The sequence below is a fragment of the Rhinatrema bivittatum genome, unplaced genomic scaffold (assembly GCF_901001135.1).
Source record: "Rhinatrema bivittatum unplaced genomic scaffold, aRhiBiv1.1, whole genome shotgun sequence".
NCBI lineage: Eukaryota > Metazoa > Chordata > Amphibia > Gymnophiona > Rhinatrematidae > Rhinatrema > Rhinatrema bivittatum.
Window position 1 is genome coordinate 551,308 of NW_021820433.1, and position 20,636 is coordinate 571,943.

Sequence of the window (20,636 nt, forward strand, 5' to 3'; positions counted from 1 at the left end):
CCACTCAAACAAATTTGCGATGTGCAGCGGATGCCGCGAAAAAAGGCGTGGATCGCCATTGTCGCAAGGCTCCACTCTTCAGTCCTGGAGATCGAGTCTGGGTGAGCACTCGGCACATTCGTCTCCGGCTTCCTTCCATGCATTTGGCTTCCAAATACATAGGACCCTTTGTCATCATGAAGCGCTTGGGTCCCGTCTCCTACTGCTTGCGGTTACCGTCAAGCTTAAAGATACATAAGGTATTTCATGTCTCGCTACTAAAACCACTAGTACTCTCCACGTTTCACCGCAAACCACCTGAACCTATGGAGTTGCTGATGAAGATCACATTTACCAATTACGGGATGTTCCTTTATGTCAGGTTCCATCACAGACAGTGGGAATACCTGCTCTCACAGGAGATCTTTGGTCCAGAGGAGAATACTTGGGAACCTGCCTCCAATATTTTAGATAAATCTCTCCTCCATCAATTCCATCACGATCATCCAGGCAAGCCAGGGCTCCTGGAGAGGGGGGCATAAGGGGGAGTTACTGATGTGAAACCCGGCCGCGGGCAGCCGCGGTCAGGCCTCCCTTCCCTTACCCCTGCTCGCCGGTGCTCCCTGCTGTTTTCAGCACACCGGATCAGGCTGCGCTGGGGCCTTGCCGCGGCGTTCTCTCCATGAGGGAGACGCCGCTGAACTCTGCAGGGGGCTCTGCCCCTTGGAATCGAGGTCACCAGCAGAGGCTTATTTAAAGCCACTTCAGGCTTCCCTGCCTTGCCTTGGCAACAGGTCAGCTTCTGTGAGTGCCAGTTGCCAGTTCATGTATCTGTTACAGCTCCTGCTTGATCCTGCTTCAGTACCAGTTCCTGTTTGTTCCAGTTCCTATGTTCCTGCTCCTGTGGTCCTCGCTCTGCTTCCAGCCCTTGATTGTCTCCGTGGAACTGATCCGGCTGGGTATATTGTTTCTCCTGTCTTTGCTCATCCCGACTTCTGGTGTGTTTTCGAGTTCCTGCTTGTCTTCATCCTGCTCCGACTCCTGGCCTGGTTTATCAAATAGCTATACTGCTGCCTGCCTCGATTTTTGGACCATGTCTGTTCTTCCAGATCTCTGCCAGCCCAGACTCGGCCTGTTTATTGGACTCCCTCCACCAAGAAGCCTTCGCTCAGGTCTTGCCGGCCCTGGCACTCAAGGGCTCAACCTGCGGGGAACGAGGGCTGGTAAAAGTAAAGGTTCGGTCTGGTCTTCTGGTCCTGCACCACCTACCAGCTACAAGCACCTTCCGAGGGCCTCCCCTTGGTAGTTCCAACTGCTCTCAAGCCGGCTGAAAGGTCCACAAACCCAACACCAACAGCACTGTTGTTGCTGTGCCCGTTGGCACCTGGTTGGTGTCTGTTGGTCCCTTTTTGTGCTGGGGAGCAGCCTGTAGCTAGGGATTCACCCATGTGTGAGGACTACCATTCTGCTCATCCTCTGAGAAAGCAGAGTTGCTTACCTGTAACTGATGTTCTCCGAGGACAGCAGGATGTTAGTCCTCATGAAACTCTCCTGCCATCCTGCGGAGTTGGGTTTCTCCTATTTTTTGTTTTAATTTATTGTAATTCTATGTTACGAGACTGAAGAGTGACCTCGCGTAGACGCATGGGATAGGGCATGTGGGGGATGTTCAAAATGCTCAATCAAAGTTCCAGAAACGTTGTCATAGGTGTTCCGTGCTGGGCTCTCTCCGATGATGTCACCCATGTGTGAGGACTAACATCCTGCTGTCATAGGAGAACACCTGTTACAGGTAAGCAACTCTGCTTACTCCTTCCATGACCTCTGTAAATATTTGAATCCTGGGCCCGTCACGGTGAACATTTTTCATCTCCCCATTTCCTCTTTATCAGCTTTCTTAAAGACCTTCATCTTCTGAAAACATTGACAGCAGCTCCAAAGAAACCTTGTGTGCAGCTGAGAGCGCGGCAGCTATTTACCAGAAGTCCCCTTCCACCCAGGCACTTTGTTGAGTCCACCACCACAACAAAAATTACTTTGATTAAGACAGCAGAACAAGCCAGGTGTTGCTGAGAAGCTGCATAATTAGCACTTGGTGCCAGCTATTTTTAAAACTGGTGAGATACTCTGCTTTGTTATTCATTTCTCTGTGTGATCCAGACAAGAAAGAAAAAATGATGCAGATGATTTGTCCATCTTTTGATAATTAATCCACAAGAATCCTTGCAATTTCGAAAAACTGGTGCCTCTGTAGCAGAAAGTGAAGAAGGCAGGTGTGATTGGAGCTCACTAGCATAAATTGTCAATAGGGTATCTAACTGGCAGAGACCCCAGCCGGGTATCAAACACAAGATACAGCACGTGCCAGTGGAATAATTGGTGACTTGTTAAGCAGTTAAAAGTAAGCACGTTGCACTTACTCGATATCCAGTCATGGCGTAAGGTATGCGCAGTTGTGGCACATGTTTTGGGAAACAGAGATGTGCATGAATAGTTTCCAGTCATACCCCTAGAAGATCCCCATTTCCCTCCTCCCCCCCCCCCCCCCAGGGCAGCATCTTTTTAATGAGGCTAAAAGTGCACTCATTGTGAAAGTAAATCTACCTGTGGACAGCTCCATTCCCCACGCACAGATCTCGACTAAGCCTTAGAAAGTTACCCCATTATGAGCTCAGTTCACCTAATTTGTTTTGGCCTCTGGAAGGTGAACAGTGTAAAATACTCAGGGTTTGTTTTTTGTTTTTTTTTAATAGCGACTGCTGTGTAAGGAGATATCCAGGAGTGTGAAGGGGGTCGGCGGGGTCCGAATGGCTAATGCAGAGTCCATCACACAAAAGTGCATGTAGTTTCCTTTGCTTTTTTCCTACAGATATCTAGCACAAAGGCATGTACCTTGAAGAGAGGGATCAGTGAGAGGCACGTGGAGACTTTTTTACACACTACTCCCCAGCTACCTTGGCACACAGCAAGAAAAAGAAATCAGCAGATTAGGGTTGCACACTTCCCCAATGCAGCTGGTACATCTAACTGTCCTCAAGTATATTTTCCAGTCTGTGGTCAAAAGCGAGCAGTTTAAACCCTTCTGAGTCGCCTAACATCTGATGGGCTCTTTTCAGGATCCTTCTGGTAACCACCACTCTCTTTTATTATTTTCTAGTGGTCACCAAATATTCCACTGGCAACTGTTCTCTGGATCCTTCTTCCAGGATGCCCCACAAAGCCCTTCTTCGTTCAAACAGCACAGTGCAGGCCACAATTCAGTTTTATGGCCTAAGTTATGAAGACATCCCAGACACAAAGGTTGAAATATCAGTCTGTACAACTACACATAGAAAGCAGACCCTGCTTCTATATACTGACAAACTGCAAAAACCCTCGAACAGGTGGCTTCTTAAATGGAAACGCCCTACCAGCGTGTTCGCTGTCATTAAGTCCATTAATGGCTATTAATCAATTTTACCTAGGGAATAGCCACTGCTATTAATTGCATCAGTAGCATGGGATCTTCTTAGTGGTTGGGTAATTGCCAGGTTCTTGTGGCCTGGTTTGGCCTCTGTTGGAAACAGGATGCTGGGCTTGATGGACCCTTGGTCTGACCCAGCATGGCAATTTCTTATGTTCTTAGATGATCTGATCCACAGACTGAGGCCTGTCTTCCTAATGGCTGCCTAGCTCCTCTTTCTCTCGAACTGTTCCCCCTGCCAGCTATTTGCCATTCTGTTTTTTTTCTTTCAATTTCCTAGATACTTTCACCTGGCTCCCTAGGCCAGATTCCCTTAGAACGTCACTTCCCAGCAAGCTTTGCCCAAGAGTGACATCGTCTACTCTTTGGTTTATAGAATTCCCTCCAGTGGCCAGCTGCCCACCCTTTAGCAAAGACAAACTGTATGTACTTCAACACAGTGTTTAAGAGCCGACTTGTTAATACTGCTCCCCTACTGGCTAAGGGTGTGCATGGAAAAATTCTATCATTTATTATGTTATGTCATTTATTTTATTTCCATTAAAGTTTATGGGGGAAGTAATTGCCTCCTATTTTTCACTCTAACAGTGGGGACTCCCGTGCAAGTTTTATCACACTGGCAGGCAGGCAGGCATCAGGAGGAGAGGAAGTGAAACACCAAGACATCAAGAGTGGAGCAAAATGGCTAAAAAGGTGGCACAAACACCCTATAGCACCAAGAGAGGAGAAAAGTGGCCGAACAGTGAAACAAACACCTCAGGTACAAAGCAGGACAAACAGTGGCTTGAACACCACAAGGCCCCAAGAGTGGAGCAAAGTGGCACCAACAGTGGCATGAACACCCAATGTGCCATTAGAGAGGCAAAGCAGCACAGCCAATGGTATGAAAAGCCCACAGCACCAGAAGATGGGCAGAGGACACCAGCAATAGTGACAGGTCATCTCCAGCAATCATTTCCCCAGCGTATTATGGAGCTCCCTACCGGTCCTGATGTGTAAGCTGATTGTTGGACTGGGGTATAGGGGCGAAAGGCTAATCGAACCATCTAGTAGCTGAAACATGGTAAACTTAATATCCCTGGGGAGAGTGACACCAGAGAAGAGACTCTGTAGAAGGCCTGTAGGAATCCTAATGAAGTCTCCCGATGGCGTCAATGAGGGAGAAGTATGAAGGAAGGGGTCAGATTAGGAGATTTATTTCCCTTTACGTTGTCTTTGCTGAAGCTTGCAGCGGGGGACGGGGGTTCCCAGCATGCCAGTCTCCATCGCAAGTGCTGGGAGGAGCAGTGGCATCAGCACCCCAAAGCACAGGTGCAGAGGAAGGCAGCAAGAAGACTGGCACCAGCCCCCCAAGACAGAGCAAGGAGTAAGACAGCAAGAAAAGTGGCCTCAAAACTCCAAGGCATTGAGTAAGAGGTGGCCAGGAAGCAAACAGAGTGACCTCAGCACCCCAGGGCACAGAGGGAGGCAGCAGGAAGAGCACCATCACCCAATCCTGTGTCTCTAGATGGTTTCCCCTTCTTAAAAAAATCACGCTTGATCTTGGCTGGGGGACTTATGGTGCTGCTCCGATAGCTAGCATCACCACATCTGCCTCTTAATGCCATTGACTTGATGGATTTTCTAAAGAAATGGAGTTACCAGTATTCAGTGTACAAACAGTAGCGTGAACATAGAAAGTCACGCTTATTAGAAATAATAGTGCACTGTGACGGTGTATTCACTGACTTGGGCTTTGTCTAGGGCTATGATGCACTAATACATTTTCAACTTTTCGATGGAGAGAAGCTGTCATACTGCACAGCACATGCGGAAAACACAGAGACAATCTCTGTGAGACTGTGTGCCTTACCTAAAAACACACCCTATGTCTGCGCTTAGCCTTATTGATAATACCATTTCAACTGTAAAAGTAAGAGCTTACAGCTTCCTTCTACTAGTAACACTGTAGTACACATTAAGTACCACCCCTGTTTGATATATTATACTATCTCCTTTATTCTTTCCCTGCTCTTGTTTTCAGCTCTACTGTTCAATGTAATTCTCTCACTTTGTTAATCTGTTCAGTGTTAACCGATATGATGTGAAAACGAATATCGGTATAGAAAACCTCTAAATAAATAAATAAATAAGTAACAGTGTGGCAGTGTACAGAACCAGTCACTGACAACACACTTTCTCCCAATTCTTTTTAACAACTTTTCCTGAACTCTCAACTCTGAAGCAAGGAGCTTCATGTCCTGTGCGTTGGCTCTCTGAAATTAATCACACCCCTGACTGAAAATGGTGTCTGCTCAAGCTTAACCTTTTGTTTCAATTTCAACCAAAATAGACAAAAAAGAAACACACAAGCTGGGATAGGTTGGTTGAAAAACTGCTTGCACCTGATTGGTCTGGCTCCTTGCCCCATCTACCACTGACTCCAAGCTGTCTGAGGCTAAGAAAAAAAAATTGCTTAATGCTTCCCCTGTAGTCTTTACTGGCAAAGAAATGAATTGAAAATGAAACAAATGTCTTGTTTCTAGCGCACTTTTTGCCAACAAAATGAAAAAAAAAAAACCAACAAATTATGTTGTGGGTTTTTTTTTTATCTTGTTTTGAAATGAATGCACATCCCCACTATTGACTCATATGATAATGGGACAGAAGTAGCACTGCTCTGTGCTGTGTATGCTGCCGAGTCATCTCCTTTATAGAAGGCATGATTGACTCCTATTCCCCAGTACATCCCATATGGCTGTAGAGTACATGATTTAGAAGAGACAACATTGCACGGAGCAGGAGAGAGACCTTGGAGTGATAGTGTCTAATGATATGAAGTCTGCGAAACAATGCGACAAGGCGATAGCAAAAGCCAGAAGAATGCTGGGCTGCATAGAGAGAGGAATATCGAGTAAGAAAAGGGAAGTGATTATCCCCTTGTACAGATCCTTGGTGAGGCCACACCTGGAGTACTGTGTTCAGTTCTGGAGACCGTATCTACAAAGAGGCAAGGACAAGATGGAAGCGGTACAGAGAAGGGCGACCAGGAAGGTGGAGGGTCTTCATAGGATGACATATGAGGAGAGATTGATGAAGAATCTAAATATGTACTCCCTGGAGGAAAGGAGGAGCAGGGGTGATATGATTCAGACTTTCAGATACTTGAAAAACTTTAATGATCCAAAGACAACGACAAACCTTTTCCGTCAGAAATAAATCAGCAGAACCAGAGGTCACGAGCTGAGGCTCCAGGGAGGAAGACTAAGAACCAATGTCAGGAAGTATTTCTTCACGGAAAGGGTGGTGGATGCCTGGAATGCCCTTCCGGAGGAAGTGGTGAAGTCTAAAACTGTGAACGACTTCAAAGGGGCGTGGGATAAACACTGTGGATCCATCAAGTCTAGAGGGCGTGAATAAAGTGGAGGCAGCAAAACACTGCACGGAGCGGCAGTAGCCACAGAGGCGTTCACGGAGCGGGATGCCAGTGGCCAGTAGTTGGTGTTCCACCTTCACGGAGCGGAAGGATGGAGGGCTGCTATTTAAAAAAAACAAAACAAAACAAAACAAAAAATAAAAACAGGGATGGGTAAGAGTATGGGGCAAGGGGGTGGCCTGCTTGTTACAGCGGTTGCTACCCCTAATTGAGCTGGATGTCACTTGGATGCAGATACAGAGCTGCTCTCTAAATTGGGTGGAGGGGAATTAGGGCTGGAGGGTACTGGAAGCCAATAGTAACAGGTGGGAGAGAGAAAAAGGGGAAAAAAATGGATAAAGTGCGTAGCTTGCTGGGCAGACTTGATGGGCCGTTTGGTCTTCTTCTGCCGTCATTTCTATGTTTCTATGTTTCATTGTCCCTTCACAAGATAGTTTGGCCTGCCAGAAGTTTAGTCTTGAAAAATGTTATTTGACTCTCTCCCTGCACACAAGGTTTTCTATCTTCTCTTTCTTTAGGTGCCAAACGTTTTCTGCGTGTCTTTTGTTTATCATTGTTATTTATTTATTTATTTATTTATTTATTAGTTTTTATATACCGATGTTCCTGTATAATATACATATCACACCGGTGTACAAGGAAATAAAACTGACGCCTCGATGAGCGGTTTACATTGAAACACATAACAGATAACATAAATGGGCATATAAAGGAACTTAGAGGGGGTTACAGAGAATAAACATGGCTAGTTAAATTGCTATAACGAACTATTCAGAAACCTATGTACAGGAGGGGATGGTGGGTCAAAGTCTATACAGATATTGTTAGAATCAGTGTCACTATTATGATCTGTTCTTATGGGGTATGTAAGGAACCAACATGCTCCATTTCATGCTGTGTTTGTCAATTATACCATTCTATAGTAATAAAACAGATTAACCGTAGTCTGGCCTTCCTAATGACATCTGAGCCAAAGGACGGCCTTGGTGTCCTGTCCAGATAGCAATGCTTTCCCAAGTCCCTTAACCCTCCTTTGCATAGGTTCTGTTTTATGCACTCGTGTTTAGGTGTGCAGAATGTGTTCTTTGTGAAGTGAATGGTACACCTTGATACGAACTGCGGTCAATGCAGAGCACGCATGTTAATTAGACCCTTTTGTGGGGGAGGGGATGGGGGGAGGGTTGGCACTAGATAAAGGCAGTGGTGTTCACGTCAAGTCCTTGAAGGGCCACAAACAGGTCAGATTTTCAGTTTACTCCTAATGAATATGCACAAAATAGATTTGCATTGTATGCACATCTATCTCATGCATATTCATTAAGAATATGCATGACCCTTTTGCAGCCCTTGAGGACTGGAAGTGAATACCACTGAAATAAAGGTTTTTTTTCATTGTTTCTTTATTCAGGTTCTAAATATATGTAGGTCCCCTGAATCATGATTTTAACATAGGATGCGATTATTTTTATTTGCTAAAATCACTAAATATTTTTGTGGCAAAATATATTTCTAGGTAGCAAGTTTTGGTGACTCATGTCCTACATCTGGGATGGGTAACTCTGGCCAGGTTTTCAGGATATTGCCAATGAATATGTATGAATTAGATTTTTGTGGCGACCCCCTGGTCGGCCACTAGATGGCTCTAGTACCCCACCATTTAGGGATTAGTATTTAGAAAAAGGAATTGCACTGTTCAGCACCTCCCCCAGAGGCTGTCTGAGGTGGGTGGTCCTTTTGCATGTAAGTGGGGGCTGAGAGAAGGGTAGGAGGAGTGAGGAGCCCCTGCTGTTTTCCTTTAGAGTGAGGCCTAGGCTGAGTATATTTTGGGGCTGTGCCTTCCTAGGCCCTCCCTGCCTGGCCGGAGGTTGGTCTCGGTTTAAAAAAGAGATTTTGGTTAGTGTCCTGCTAGTTTTTCAGAAGCGCACTGGAATGTGGGGGTCCCCAGATCTGGATGCCAGGATACCAAAGACCTGACAGCACCCCGTCTGAGCGAGGGACAGATCTGCGGTGGCCGTGATTCCCCCTCCAGAGAATAATTTTGACTGCTAGGGACCGATGCTATTTTTGTTGGGCGGGAGTTTTTTTTTGGTCCACCCCTCCTTGCCAGGAGCTGGGCTGGAAGAGCACAGTTCTGAACTTTACCCCTCAGACCCCCACCTCCAGCGCGGCCACAGCTATGAGGAAGAAGGTGAAGCAATTTGGAGACCCTCTACACCGGATCTCCATCCCTGGCACCCAGGCGCAGGCTGGGGAGAATGAACGCTCGACTTTGGACTCAGGTCGGACCGTTCCATGTTTTAAGGCGGGTTTTCTGCAGAGACTGAGCCCGGTACTCGCTCAAACAGCAAAGGAACCTGAGGCGGAGACACCTGCGCAGAGAGCAGAGGAAACTCAGCTGCACCTTCGGTTTACCGATAATTGGAGATTGCTTTAACTTTTGCAAAGAGTCAGTAAAATATTATTTGAAACATCCCCCCCCCCCCCCCCACCCAGTCCTGCGTCTGTCTCGTCTGTCCCAGTTTCTGCAGCAAGCACCACAGCACATCAACGGATTTACAGACACACATGGTGGAGAGACTTCACACCTCCACCTGGGCCATAAGCATCGGCTCCCCCCCCCAGAAAGGACCCGCACCTTGGGGATAGAGGAGGGAAAGAGGATATCAGTGTAGAAATCACTTTTGGGTGCTCTTGAAGACAAGCCACTTCCCAGGAAAGGGTTACACTTGCGTACAACTGGAGCAGTGTGTGTGCAAAACCCTCTCCCGCATATTCATCGGTGACTGATCGGTTTGTGGCCCTTGAAGACCAGAGTCGCCCACATAGTTCTTCCTATGGTGGCTAAACTCCCGACACATCATTATTTTACGCTTCGCCAGAGGCTGAGCGCTTTCTCTCTTTCTGTAGTTGATTCCATTTGCACGACCTACGATGACCCATCCAGCACTAGTTTGTTTTTTTTTGCACCCTGGCACAGAGCTGTGGATAGCAAGGATTCTAGCCTCCAAAATAAGACGCGCTCAGGTTCTCATTAAGTCATCTGCAAACTGCAAATTAAGGCAGGGAAAAATATGACGGCAAAATGCTTAGGAAGACATATTAAAAGTGCACACTCAGGACATCCAACCCGCTGATTAATTAATGAGCCTGTGACTTGCCAGACGAGAGATGTAACAGCTTAGTTATAACTGATGTAAATGAGCATAAAGGGCCATGCACTTGAATTCAGCGGAGGCCAATGCTGTCGGGAAAGAGCAGGCAACAGAGAGAGCTCACTGGCAGGAAGAGGGCAGGAGAGGATTCCCTGCTGCAGGAAGCTCAGATAAACTGCCCCCAAGGTTGTTAAGGGAGACCCTTCAAACTAGCTGACTCACAAGGACAGGCTGGACTGCCTCCTGCCGGTGTATATGGCTAAAGTATACACTGTGAGGTCAGTCCAGGGACGTTATCTGGATAATCAGCGGCCGGGCTGTGCCTGCTGAATGCACCCCAGGTAAATCAAAGTTATCCGGATAGGTTTATCTGGATAACTTTAGGACCGCCTCTGTGGCACGACCAGACTTACCCGCATGGCAGCTGAAGATCGATGCCGCCTGACTAAGCCCTGCCCCAGAATGACCCTGATTTCATCTGGGTAGGCAGCGGTAAGCGCGGCGGGAATTTCAGATCCCGCGGTCTGTCCGGCTGAATCCAAGCTTAGCCGGACAGACCCTTTGAGATGGACCTCTGTGCTACTTAATCCAAATCCAATCCATCTGCACATCCTTAGAAGGAAGATTTGGGGGTTGGGTTTTTTTTTTTTTTAAGTTATTTTCTTCTGGTGCTGAACGTACAGCTCCCTAATAGTGGGGTCTCTACCCCCCCTGTGGAGCTGCACCGGTGAAGGAAGGCAGTTTTGCCGTAGGAGGATGAACGCGTTGTGCTGGCCTTGATCCGTAATTTTGGTCTGCTCTTTCTTGGGGGTGAGTTTATAGAGGCGGCGTTCATCCGCAAATCCTCTGGCTAAGATATCTTTTCCCTTTCTGTGAACCTTCGTTAGCAGTCTGTTTCACTGACAGCAGGCTTCTTTCTAGGTTGGGGACAGGATCTTACATCCGCCGCCTCCACGGTGTGCTGCAACTCAGGAACCCGTAACCCCAGAGCCGGGACTGGGGGTGGGGACTGCACTGGGTGTTAATCCCGAGGGTGGCATCATCAGCAAGGCTGCCTTTACCTATGGGCATGAGCCCAAAATATCAGGCAGCAGAGATCCTCCAGCTCCTCCCCTCCCAGGCAGCATGCAAGGGACTGGGTGAGGGTGGATGGGAGCCTGGAGTAGACAGAGCACAGGGCAATGCAAACACGAACGCTCCCTAATCCAGCCCCTTCTCCTCTCTTGTTCCCCCCTCTCTCCTCCTATCTGCAGGGAACAGAAAGGGGGGGGGGTACTGGAAAGGACAGCAGAAGAAAGAGAATTCAGTTTTTATCCGCATATTTATAATGATCCCTTGTTGTGTATTTGGGGAGGGTCTGGCTGTGTTCTGCCTGTGTGACGGGGGAGAAGCATTCTGCCAGCATGCAGGCTCTGTGTAGGGATCTGTAGCAGTCCAGCTTGTTCTCTTTTCCCGCTAGAAGGTGTATTGGTGCTTTAGGCCCAGGTGGAGTATTTGCAGTGCTGCCTTTTCATGCAGGGCTGTTGCTGTTTGAGTTCTGGGAGTTAGTGCTGTTTTCGTACGGCAGGCTTGCTTTATAGGTTCCGAGTGACTTTCTGCAGGGTTTTCTGTTACTTCACAAAGTGCCTGGTAATTGAGGGACTTTGTATCGCTGTAACTGAAATAAAAACATAATTTTAATGGTTTTCCTATGGTAAGATGTAAAGGGAAAAAAATTCCAGTTCAGCTCAGCCATTTCAGAGATGACTTTCAATCAATGTGGCACGAATATCTTTTAATTGATGCATTTAGGTATTTCTTGGGATTTTTTTTGCAGTCTAGTTCCAGAATCACAGAACAGGTATTCATCAAACACTGTGACATGATTCCTGAAACCTTTATTTGGCAAGGCAAAGTTTAAGGTTTGAAAGTAGGATGTGCAGTTATGGGATTGTGCAGGATTGCGCTGGGAAGGGTTGAGCTGGGGACGTAATGATCGTTGAGTTTAATTATAAAAGCTCAGGGGGAGCCTGAGCCTGAAGATTAATTGAGGGTGTGCAAGGCTGATGGACCTAGGGGAGTGGTTCCCAAATCTGTTGTGGGGGACCCCCAGCCACACGTGATCTCAGGATACTGCAATGAGAAAGGCAGGGGCTGCCTCAGGGCTCACTGGCCTGGTGTTGATTTAAGTTTCTTCACCTCTTGCTTTGGCCCTGCAGAAAGATCGAGAGCATTGGAGCCCGAGAGGCACGGGAGGGAGGGGAGACAGAAAGAGGGAGGGGGAGGGGTAAAGAGGGGGGCCAAAGAGAGGACGGGTGAGGTGCAATAGATTGGGGAGTGGGGCAAAAAGAGAGAGGGGACTCCTGCTGCTGGCAGGAGGTGGGTGAGGGTGAAAGGGGGATGCAAGACAAATAGGGAGGAGAAAGAGGAAGATCTACGGGAAGGAGTGGGGGAAGAGGAGAAAGAGGAAGACCTATGGCAAGTGGGAGGGGGGATGCAGGGTAAAGAATGTATTTCTGTATTGGTAAGGCGGTATATAAATGCTTTAAATAAATAAATAAATAAATAAATAAGTGAAATTGAAGAGATGTGACTGAGGATGGGGCATCTGCGCACCTCAGTCACTGACCGAAAGATAAGGATTACACACTAACAAGCGCCTACCTGGCCAGCATTGAACAAAACCCCACCCCCACCCCTAATGAGCACCCCCCCAAAACCCCAGACAACAGATTATGTCAAAGGTGATCGGGACAATATTATAACAATCATTAAAGCAAGCAATGGAGCCAGGCAACCATCACGGAAGAACATTTCCACCCCCCTTAGCTTAAACACACCCGAGAGAGCCCCTCTTATAACCTGCCTCCAAGCTCACCCCCTACTTTTGGCCAGGTAACACGGCTTTCAAATGCTACCTTCCTAAAGCAGCGTTTCCCAGCCCCCTGCTGGAAGCGCACCTAACTCTTCCGGTTTTCAGGATTGCCGTCATGAATATGCACGAGAGATCTGCATCACTGGGTCTCCGTTGCATGCAGATTATCTCATGCATATTCATTGTGGCAGTCCTGAAAACCTGACTGGTAGGTGTGCCTCCAAGAGAGGCGGGGAGGGTTGGCCTAAGCTTTCTTGATGCTGGCCGGACGCGTGTCCCCCTTCCGAGTACTGAGTGTGAGCGTCTGCCCATGTAACAATCGCCAGCACGATTCAGCAGAACCGTTTTGTAGGGCAGTCTCCGGTTTTTTTGAGAACAGCAGAGAGAACTATGGCCAAATTTCAGGAGTGGGATAAAATGTGCAGAGTATCGGCTGCTGCTCTGTCCATCTTCAGCCTGTGCTATTAGCCGTTTGCTCTTATGAGTACTAGAAACTCGCCCAATAGTCAAAATAGATAATTGCTGAAACAGGAAACTAGAACTGATCTGCAGGGAAATAAACATTTGAAAGGACTGAGTAAGTGTTCATTGTCACCATTATTAATATTTTCCATAGCATAAAAAAAAAACCTCATCATGGGCAAGGAGCTGTCATCTGAAGAGAGGGAAGCTTCTAAGGAAAGCGAGGGGCAGAGGTTGTAGGAGCCGAGACAGTGCCCCAGTCCAGGCAGGCATGGACTAGACGCCAAGAGACCTTGGTAGCAGAGGCAGGGAGAAGACCACAGATCACAGCAGGCAGGTACAGATGGGCAGGCTGAGTGGACCAGGCTATTCTTATCTGTTGGCTTCAAGCCATTTGTGCATCTGGTGGGTCGATATTTGGGATAAGCATTTTTGGAGACCTTTGAAACGGAAGGAGTATAAATAAAGCACTCTTTCCCCCTTTGATTGGTAAGTTGACTGTAGAATTTCATACGCCTTAAACCAGTCCACAGTTGGAGTTCGCGTAGGGTACTATTGAAGCAGTCACGGGCGTGGGTAGCTGCGGCTCGGCTCCCATGGGTAGAGCTGTTGGTTACCCACCTCCTTGGATTGATCGGCGCTAAAGAATAGCAGGGAGCTAAGGCGCGTGACAGATCTCAGCTCAGCCTCCTCTCTCCAGCCATCTGGAAAGTCTGATAATTTTAGCATTATTCTCAGGAACATATTCCTGCTCTCCTTAATTGCTCAGAAATTTAAAAAAAAAAAAATACAACATTTAGGCTTTCTAATCATATAAAAGATATTTTTTCCAATGTGGGTCTAAAAGGCAAACAGATTTTAGACTGGGGTATGTATGTTTTCTTACATTCCAACACTTTAGACACAATTGTAAGACACCTCTGGATATATGGGCCAGAATATGAGGAGAATCACTTTAGAAAATATAACATTAACACTCCCCACAGGACAGAGTCTATAACAGGGGTGGGCAAACTACTGCCCACAGGCTAGAAGCAGTCTGTCACCATGTTGCATGCAGCCCACCTACCTCGTGTCGATGCTCTATTGTATCTGGCTTACCAACGCTAGGAACTGACGTCATTCTCACAGGCCCGTGTTTGCCCTTGTTGGAGTGACATCAGGCCTTTGACCATGACAGTGGCTGAAGCCAAAGGGCAGCCCCGAGGCCACCGACAGAGCCCATCCCATTGGTGGCCAATGAGAAGAGGAGGCTCCAGGGCCATCGGCAAAGCCCATCCCAACAGTGACCAAAGAGGTCCCTGGGGCCGCCAGTGGCAGCAGAAGAAGTGAGTAAGACACTTATTTCTAGGAGTGAGTAACAAATTATTGGATCTGCTTTTTGGGATCTGCAAGATTCTTCCTGGTGACCTGGATCGGCCACTCTCAGAGATGGGATGCTGGGCTTGAGGGACCTTTAGTCTGACTCAGCATAGCTTCTGTTCTTATCAGAGAAGCAGACTTGACTGACTCAGCTCTCAGTCAGCGACTGCAACAGCAATTATTAGAGACGCAGACCTTTTACTATCCTGGCTCTCAATCAGTGACAGCACCAGCAGTTATTAGAGAAGCTGGTTCTGGTCCCAGCATGTGGAACTCTTTACCAAAAGATCTTTGATTGACTGAATGCTCCGTGACTTAAAAAAGCACTGAAGACTTTTTTATTTCAACAAGCTTTCTCTGATTTTTAATGCTGATGGGTTGGGCCTGGTAGTGAAGACGTGTGAAATAGGAACGGCAGAGAGGATGTTATGGAAGATATTATGTTTTATTGGTTTTATATTGTTTTTATAATTTTTATGATTTTATGATTTTTATTATTTTAGTTTTATTATGTTATTTATTGTTCTATCTGATTTATTATTATGAGTGTTTTACTATAGGCTGCAAGGAGCTGTGGATGCGGTATATAATTTTCTCTAAATAAATAAATGAGCATACCTCTTACTATTCCAGCTCTCAGCTAGTGTCAGCACCAGCAGTTATTAGAGAAGCAGACCTCTTATTATCCCAGCTCTCAGTCAGCGACTGCACCAGCAGTTATTAGACAAGCAGATATCTTACTATCCCAGTCTTCAGTCAGTGACTGCAACAGCAGTTATTAGAGAAGCAGACCTGTTACTATCCCAGCTCTCAATTGCTGCCAGCACCTGCAGTTATTAGAGAAACAAGTTAGATATGCACCAGTTATAGAATGGCTGAACCTATGGACAATTCAGTGGCATGTATTGTAACAATTTTCAAAAGGCTTCTTACATGGGTAAAGTGCATTTATACATGTAAAACCCATTTTTAAGCGATTAAATGCTTTTGAAAATCAGGCCCTTAGTAAATAAGGTCCAAACTTATAGAATGGAAGAGAGGCAAGAGAAGACAAGGTGGAAAAGTAAATATAAAGAAGTTATTTTTCACTTAATGTATTGGTTTCCGTGACTTCAAAGTCTGAAATGATTGTAGTTTGTATTTATATTTAACATTCTACGGTATTTACTGCATTTCTGTCACAAGACACATAAAATTGTCTGAATCGCTTTATTTTATGGTGCAGCGTGTCCTAGCCTTACAGATTAACACTGTACTAGTTGCTTCTTCACTTGTGGCTGCTAATAATGCTAGAGGGATCTGAGCATTAGTTTAAAGGATGTTGGACACCTAGGGTACCCATTCTGCTCTGTCATTCCATCCTATCCCCCAATCCCACTACAACTCTGGCTGCACTCTGGCAGTGCTGGGGGTCCCTGATCTGATCCTGTATTAAACAGGAGGCTCACAGAGGAGGCGGAGCCAGCACAGGAACCTGGGGCTTAACGCCGGGCTCCCGACTCTGCGCTGGCAGACTGCAGCTCGAATGTCTTTTGTTGCTGCGGCCTGCGGTGGCAGAAGGGAGGGAGATAAAAAAGTGTATTTAGTGCAGTGGTTCTGAAGCCAGCCCTCGGGACCCACCCTAGCCTTTCAGGTTTCCCTGATGCTCACCATGGTTATGCATGAGGTAGATTTGCACGCAGCACTTCCATTGTATGCAGCCCTCTCTCATGCAGAATTCATTGTGGAGATCCTGAAAACCTGACCGGCTAGGTGTATCCCAAGAACTGGGTAGAGGACCCCTGGTTTGGTGGAGGGGTGACCAGTGGGAAGGGTTGGGCTGGAATTGAGGTGACGGGGTTTTTTCCTTCCTCTGGAGTTGCTAACCCTCGCTTCAGGAAATTGGCTAACATATTTATGAGGTGATTTTATATAGCCTGCAGGGCAGGAAATGAATGTGGGCGTTTTTAGAGTGTGAGTGTAGTACCGTGTTAGAAACAAAGTTTCTCAACCCAGTTCTTGGGACAAACCAAGCCAATCAGGTTTTTCAGGATCTGCACAGTGAATATGCATGAGGAATATTTGCATGTCCTGCCTCCATTGTATGCAGATCTGTCTCATGCATATTAATTGTGGCTATCCAGAAAACCCGACTGGACAGAGGACAGGGTTGAGGAGCGCTGTCTTAGAAAACTGCCTACAATGTTCATGTGCAAAGTCTACCGCAGATATTTATATCCTGTTTGTGTGGGGGGGCTGATCAGGGGTGAACTGGCTTATGTTTGAAATTGAAATGTACATGTAACCCCATCCCCAAGTGTGGATAGCTGCCCAGTGGGGCCATAAAAGTATTTGTAATCTCTTTGGGGCAGGGACCCTGACTAGCTCGTCTGCTTCCCTTCACTCCCAAGGTGTGGATCCTTTTGACGGGAGGAAGAAAGGGGTCCTTTCGGGTCCCAGTGCAGGGTGACTGACTTCCTCCCCTGTACTCCCTGGGTGAGGTGGATTATTACACTCTGGGTGCCGGGTGCCCAAAGGAGATGCAGGGACCACTGGATCAGTGTCCAAATTAATAACTTTACTGTAGAAAACGATGGATTGATGGCGCAAAAAATATGAATGACTGCACCACAGTCTTTCTTTGTCCTCTGTCCGAGCAAGAGTCTTTTCTCCAGGCCGGGAATCCAGCCACCCTCCTGGCTTAGGTTAAGTGGTGATCTATTTCTGGTCAGGGTCCCCTGTTTTAGATGGAGAAACCCTTCCCAGGTGGCAAAAAACTGTCTCTGCACAGAGAGTGATTCTCTCTCTCTCTCCCCCCAGGGGTGGTGAAGACTGTGATTGGGTGTCCTACTGTTATAAATGATTTCTTACTAATAGTTGTAGGGAGATCCCTGACGGGAGGGATCCTGGATGGAAATGCAGGTCTCACAGGTCCACAGATGGGTAGGAGGAGGGGGCAGGAAAGATGCTTTCTCCCAGGTCATCAAAATTAACTTCTTCGGTTCCCCAAAAGTAAATAACACCGGAGATCCCTTGCAACGGGTCTCATCACCACTTCAGGGGCAGGTCTTCCCTCTCCCCTGCGTGTCCTGAACATTGGGTTCCCCACTCCCCGAGTCCTGAAAAGCCCCAGGGGGTCAGCAAGGCGTCTACCAAATAAAAGTCCAAAAAATTCCCTCTGGAAGAGAGAACAGAGTGGAGCCCTGACCTGCTCTGGAGGATCTCGGATGGATTCCAAGGCCCCAGGTAGGCCAAAAGTGCAACTCAGAAAAATCTCCATCCTTCCCCTCAAACTGCCATCTAAGACTGCCCCCAGAGCCCTTTGTGGAGCTCTGCTGTAAAACCTCCTGCAGGGGATATCCATTGCAGCACCCTCGATAGGAGGGGCTGCCACTGAATGGATCCTCCGAAGAACTAGCCCTCTCTAAGTGCACTAACATGTATGGTCCCAGGGCTTACTGGTAACCCAGAAAGGTGCCCGGGCTACATACAGAAATATGATTCACTCTCCTCTTGACCTCTCTGAGATCCGTCTTAGCGCCTTCCAGGTTCACATGGTCCTCGAATTCAAATGGTCCTGGAATTCACCCGATTCGCACTCGGGAACCTCGGACTGGAAACCCCAGGGCCCTCATGGCCAGGGCATGCCCTGCTTCAGTTTGCCCACTGAGTTCCTCACCTCCGCCTCTTACAAGCAGCTGATTTGAAAAGCCTGTTAAGCAGTGCAGCAAAGGGACTCCCGGCTGCTGGGAGACAGAACAAGTCTGTCACAAGATAGTCTACGTCCCTGACCTTCAGTCTGCTGGCAGCAATGGAGAGCCTTCAGTGTTTGAACTTTCTGTGCTCTCCGGTGAATTCCAGGCTTATCATTGCAAGAGATATCCACCCTCTTGCCCCTTCTTTCTGCAAAACATCATGCACAGGAGTAAATCCCCTAGGGACAGAGTTGAACCCCCTCTGTGCCCCCCTCTCCTCTCAATTCTGGCACAAATATATATTTGGCAATGCGATAAAATTCGCCCCATGTTCTGCTATTTGCATGGCTCAAGGAACTTTGCAGAACAGCTGCTGGGGTGCATCCTGCCCTACATTATCTCTAGAACTTGCAAACAGTGTTTTTTAAATTCCTAATCGAACACACAAGAAAAGGAAGAAATATTGGACACACAAAGGGAAACTACCTGCAGAAAGACTCAGGTGCAAATCTTTTTCGTTTAGGCAGCTTTCAAAGGGAAGGTGGACGTGTACTCTCCCTTTGAGAGCTGGTGCAAACGTCTGCTTGGAAACGTACCGAAGGACTTTGCGACTATCTGCACATATTTGAAAATTGCCCCCATAAATGCATCGTTGACTGTGTACTGAGCATTTGGGTTGCTTAGCGCTCAGACAGCGGCTTTAGCTTTCTTTCTACACAGCCGCTGACAGTTTTACCAATTCCTACCTACCTTTTCACATGCAAAGTTGTTTTGCAGGACTGAGACGTGATTTCTATTTTTTTTTTTCATTCTACAGTGTGCTAAATCGGACCCCCATGCACCTTATCCATGAAATCATATTGGTGGATGACTTCAGCGATGATCGTGAGTAACACACCTTTGGGATTTTTAAAAAAATATAACTTCCCCTTGACTGCTTACCTCACGGGGCTTTCCTGGGTCCGGGAACAACCTGGCAGGAGCCCCACCTAGGGCAGACTCCATTGGTCCTCACTTTCTTGGCGCCTGGTGCCTCCACCTGGGGTAAAAGATGTTAGTGGGTGGGAATTCCCTCCCTTCACCCCAGGAAAGCAAATGGGACTGTGAGCAAGGTTTATAAGACTATATAAGTATATATATTTCTATATGCCCATGTACATCGCTAATAGGATGTCAAACAGCACACTTATCTGCTCGTGGTTAATAGTAGCAAGAACATTTAATATTTGGCAATTCAGGGTGGTTGGCCCCCACACTATACCACCATATAGGATAGAAGGGACCTCTTGAGTTACTGCTTAATCAAGTATTTTTATTATCCTCCCCCTTTTATCCCAAGTCTCACCCATGTGAAAAGATGCACCTGTGCTGGTGGACAGTGTTGGCATGAGGGTCCATTATATCTAAACCACTGCCATTTCCTCAGTGCCGCTTCTGCTCTGCTGAAAGGTCCATGCTCTTCTGGGGACCTGACCGGCTCCCGGTCTGTTGCATCCACACCCTCCTGGGGGATTGCTCGATATGCTGCTGGGGTCCACACCCTCCTGGGGGATTGCTCGATATGCTGCTGGGGTCCACACCCTCCTGAGGGACCGCTCAATCTGCCATTGGTGACCACACCCTCCTGGGGGACTGCTCGATCTTCGTGGGGTTCACACCCTACTGGGGGATTGCTCGGTCTGCCACTGGGGTCCCCTTGCTCAAATGGGACCCAGAGTCACCTCCTGATCTGCTGCTGGGGGTCCCCTTCCTCTTGGGGGCCCGCTCTGCCTCTGGATCTGCCTCTGTCTTTCAGCCCCTCTCCCTTGGTAGGATGGCTTTTCCTGGCTTGGGTTTACAATTCCACCAGGTAAATGGCTTGTTTAGCATTCAGTGATTAAGGCCCTCGGCAGTCTCAGCTTTTAGTGATTTTAGCTCTGCTAAACTCATGGGCATTCGCTGTTACCCAACCTAGATGGGTCACCTTTTCTCAGTCAAAAATCCAAGACCCAGGCAGGACCATGGGAAGAGAATGTGTGCACACCCTTCCATCCTGCTGGGCCTTTTTTTTTCTGTTGTCTGAGAACTGGGTACCCAGGGGGTCTGACTCCCCTTTTTAGTCGGGGTGAGAATCTGTTTGCTTCCTAGGACTGTTTTTTTCAGTACATTTTTCTCATAAATCCCTCTCTCATTCAGAATTCTCCAATGTAGGACTCCTTCAGTCATAGTTCTGTTGATTTGAAGTGATATTTCACTGCAAGTTACCAACAGTAGTCCAGGTGGTTGTGACCTGCAA

At 47.3% G+C, this 20,636-nt stretch overlaps 1 protein-coding gene across 1 annotated transcript in view; it reads left to right on the forward strand.

Annotated features, from left to right (window-relative positions):
• Nucleotides 1–20,636, forward strand: part of LOC115081624 (polypeptide N-acetylgalactosaminyltransferase 14-like) — a gene marked incomplete at its 3' end in the record, with an annotated part of 542,489 nt that overhangs the window by 426,529 nt on the left and 95,324 nt on the right. The window contains 1 exon segment of the mRNA XM_029586053.1: nucleotides 19,179–19,246. Within this exon segment, the coding sequence (XP_029441913.1) occupies nucleotides 19,179–19,246 (68 nt within the window).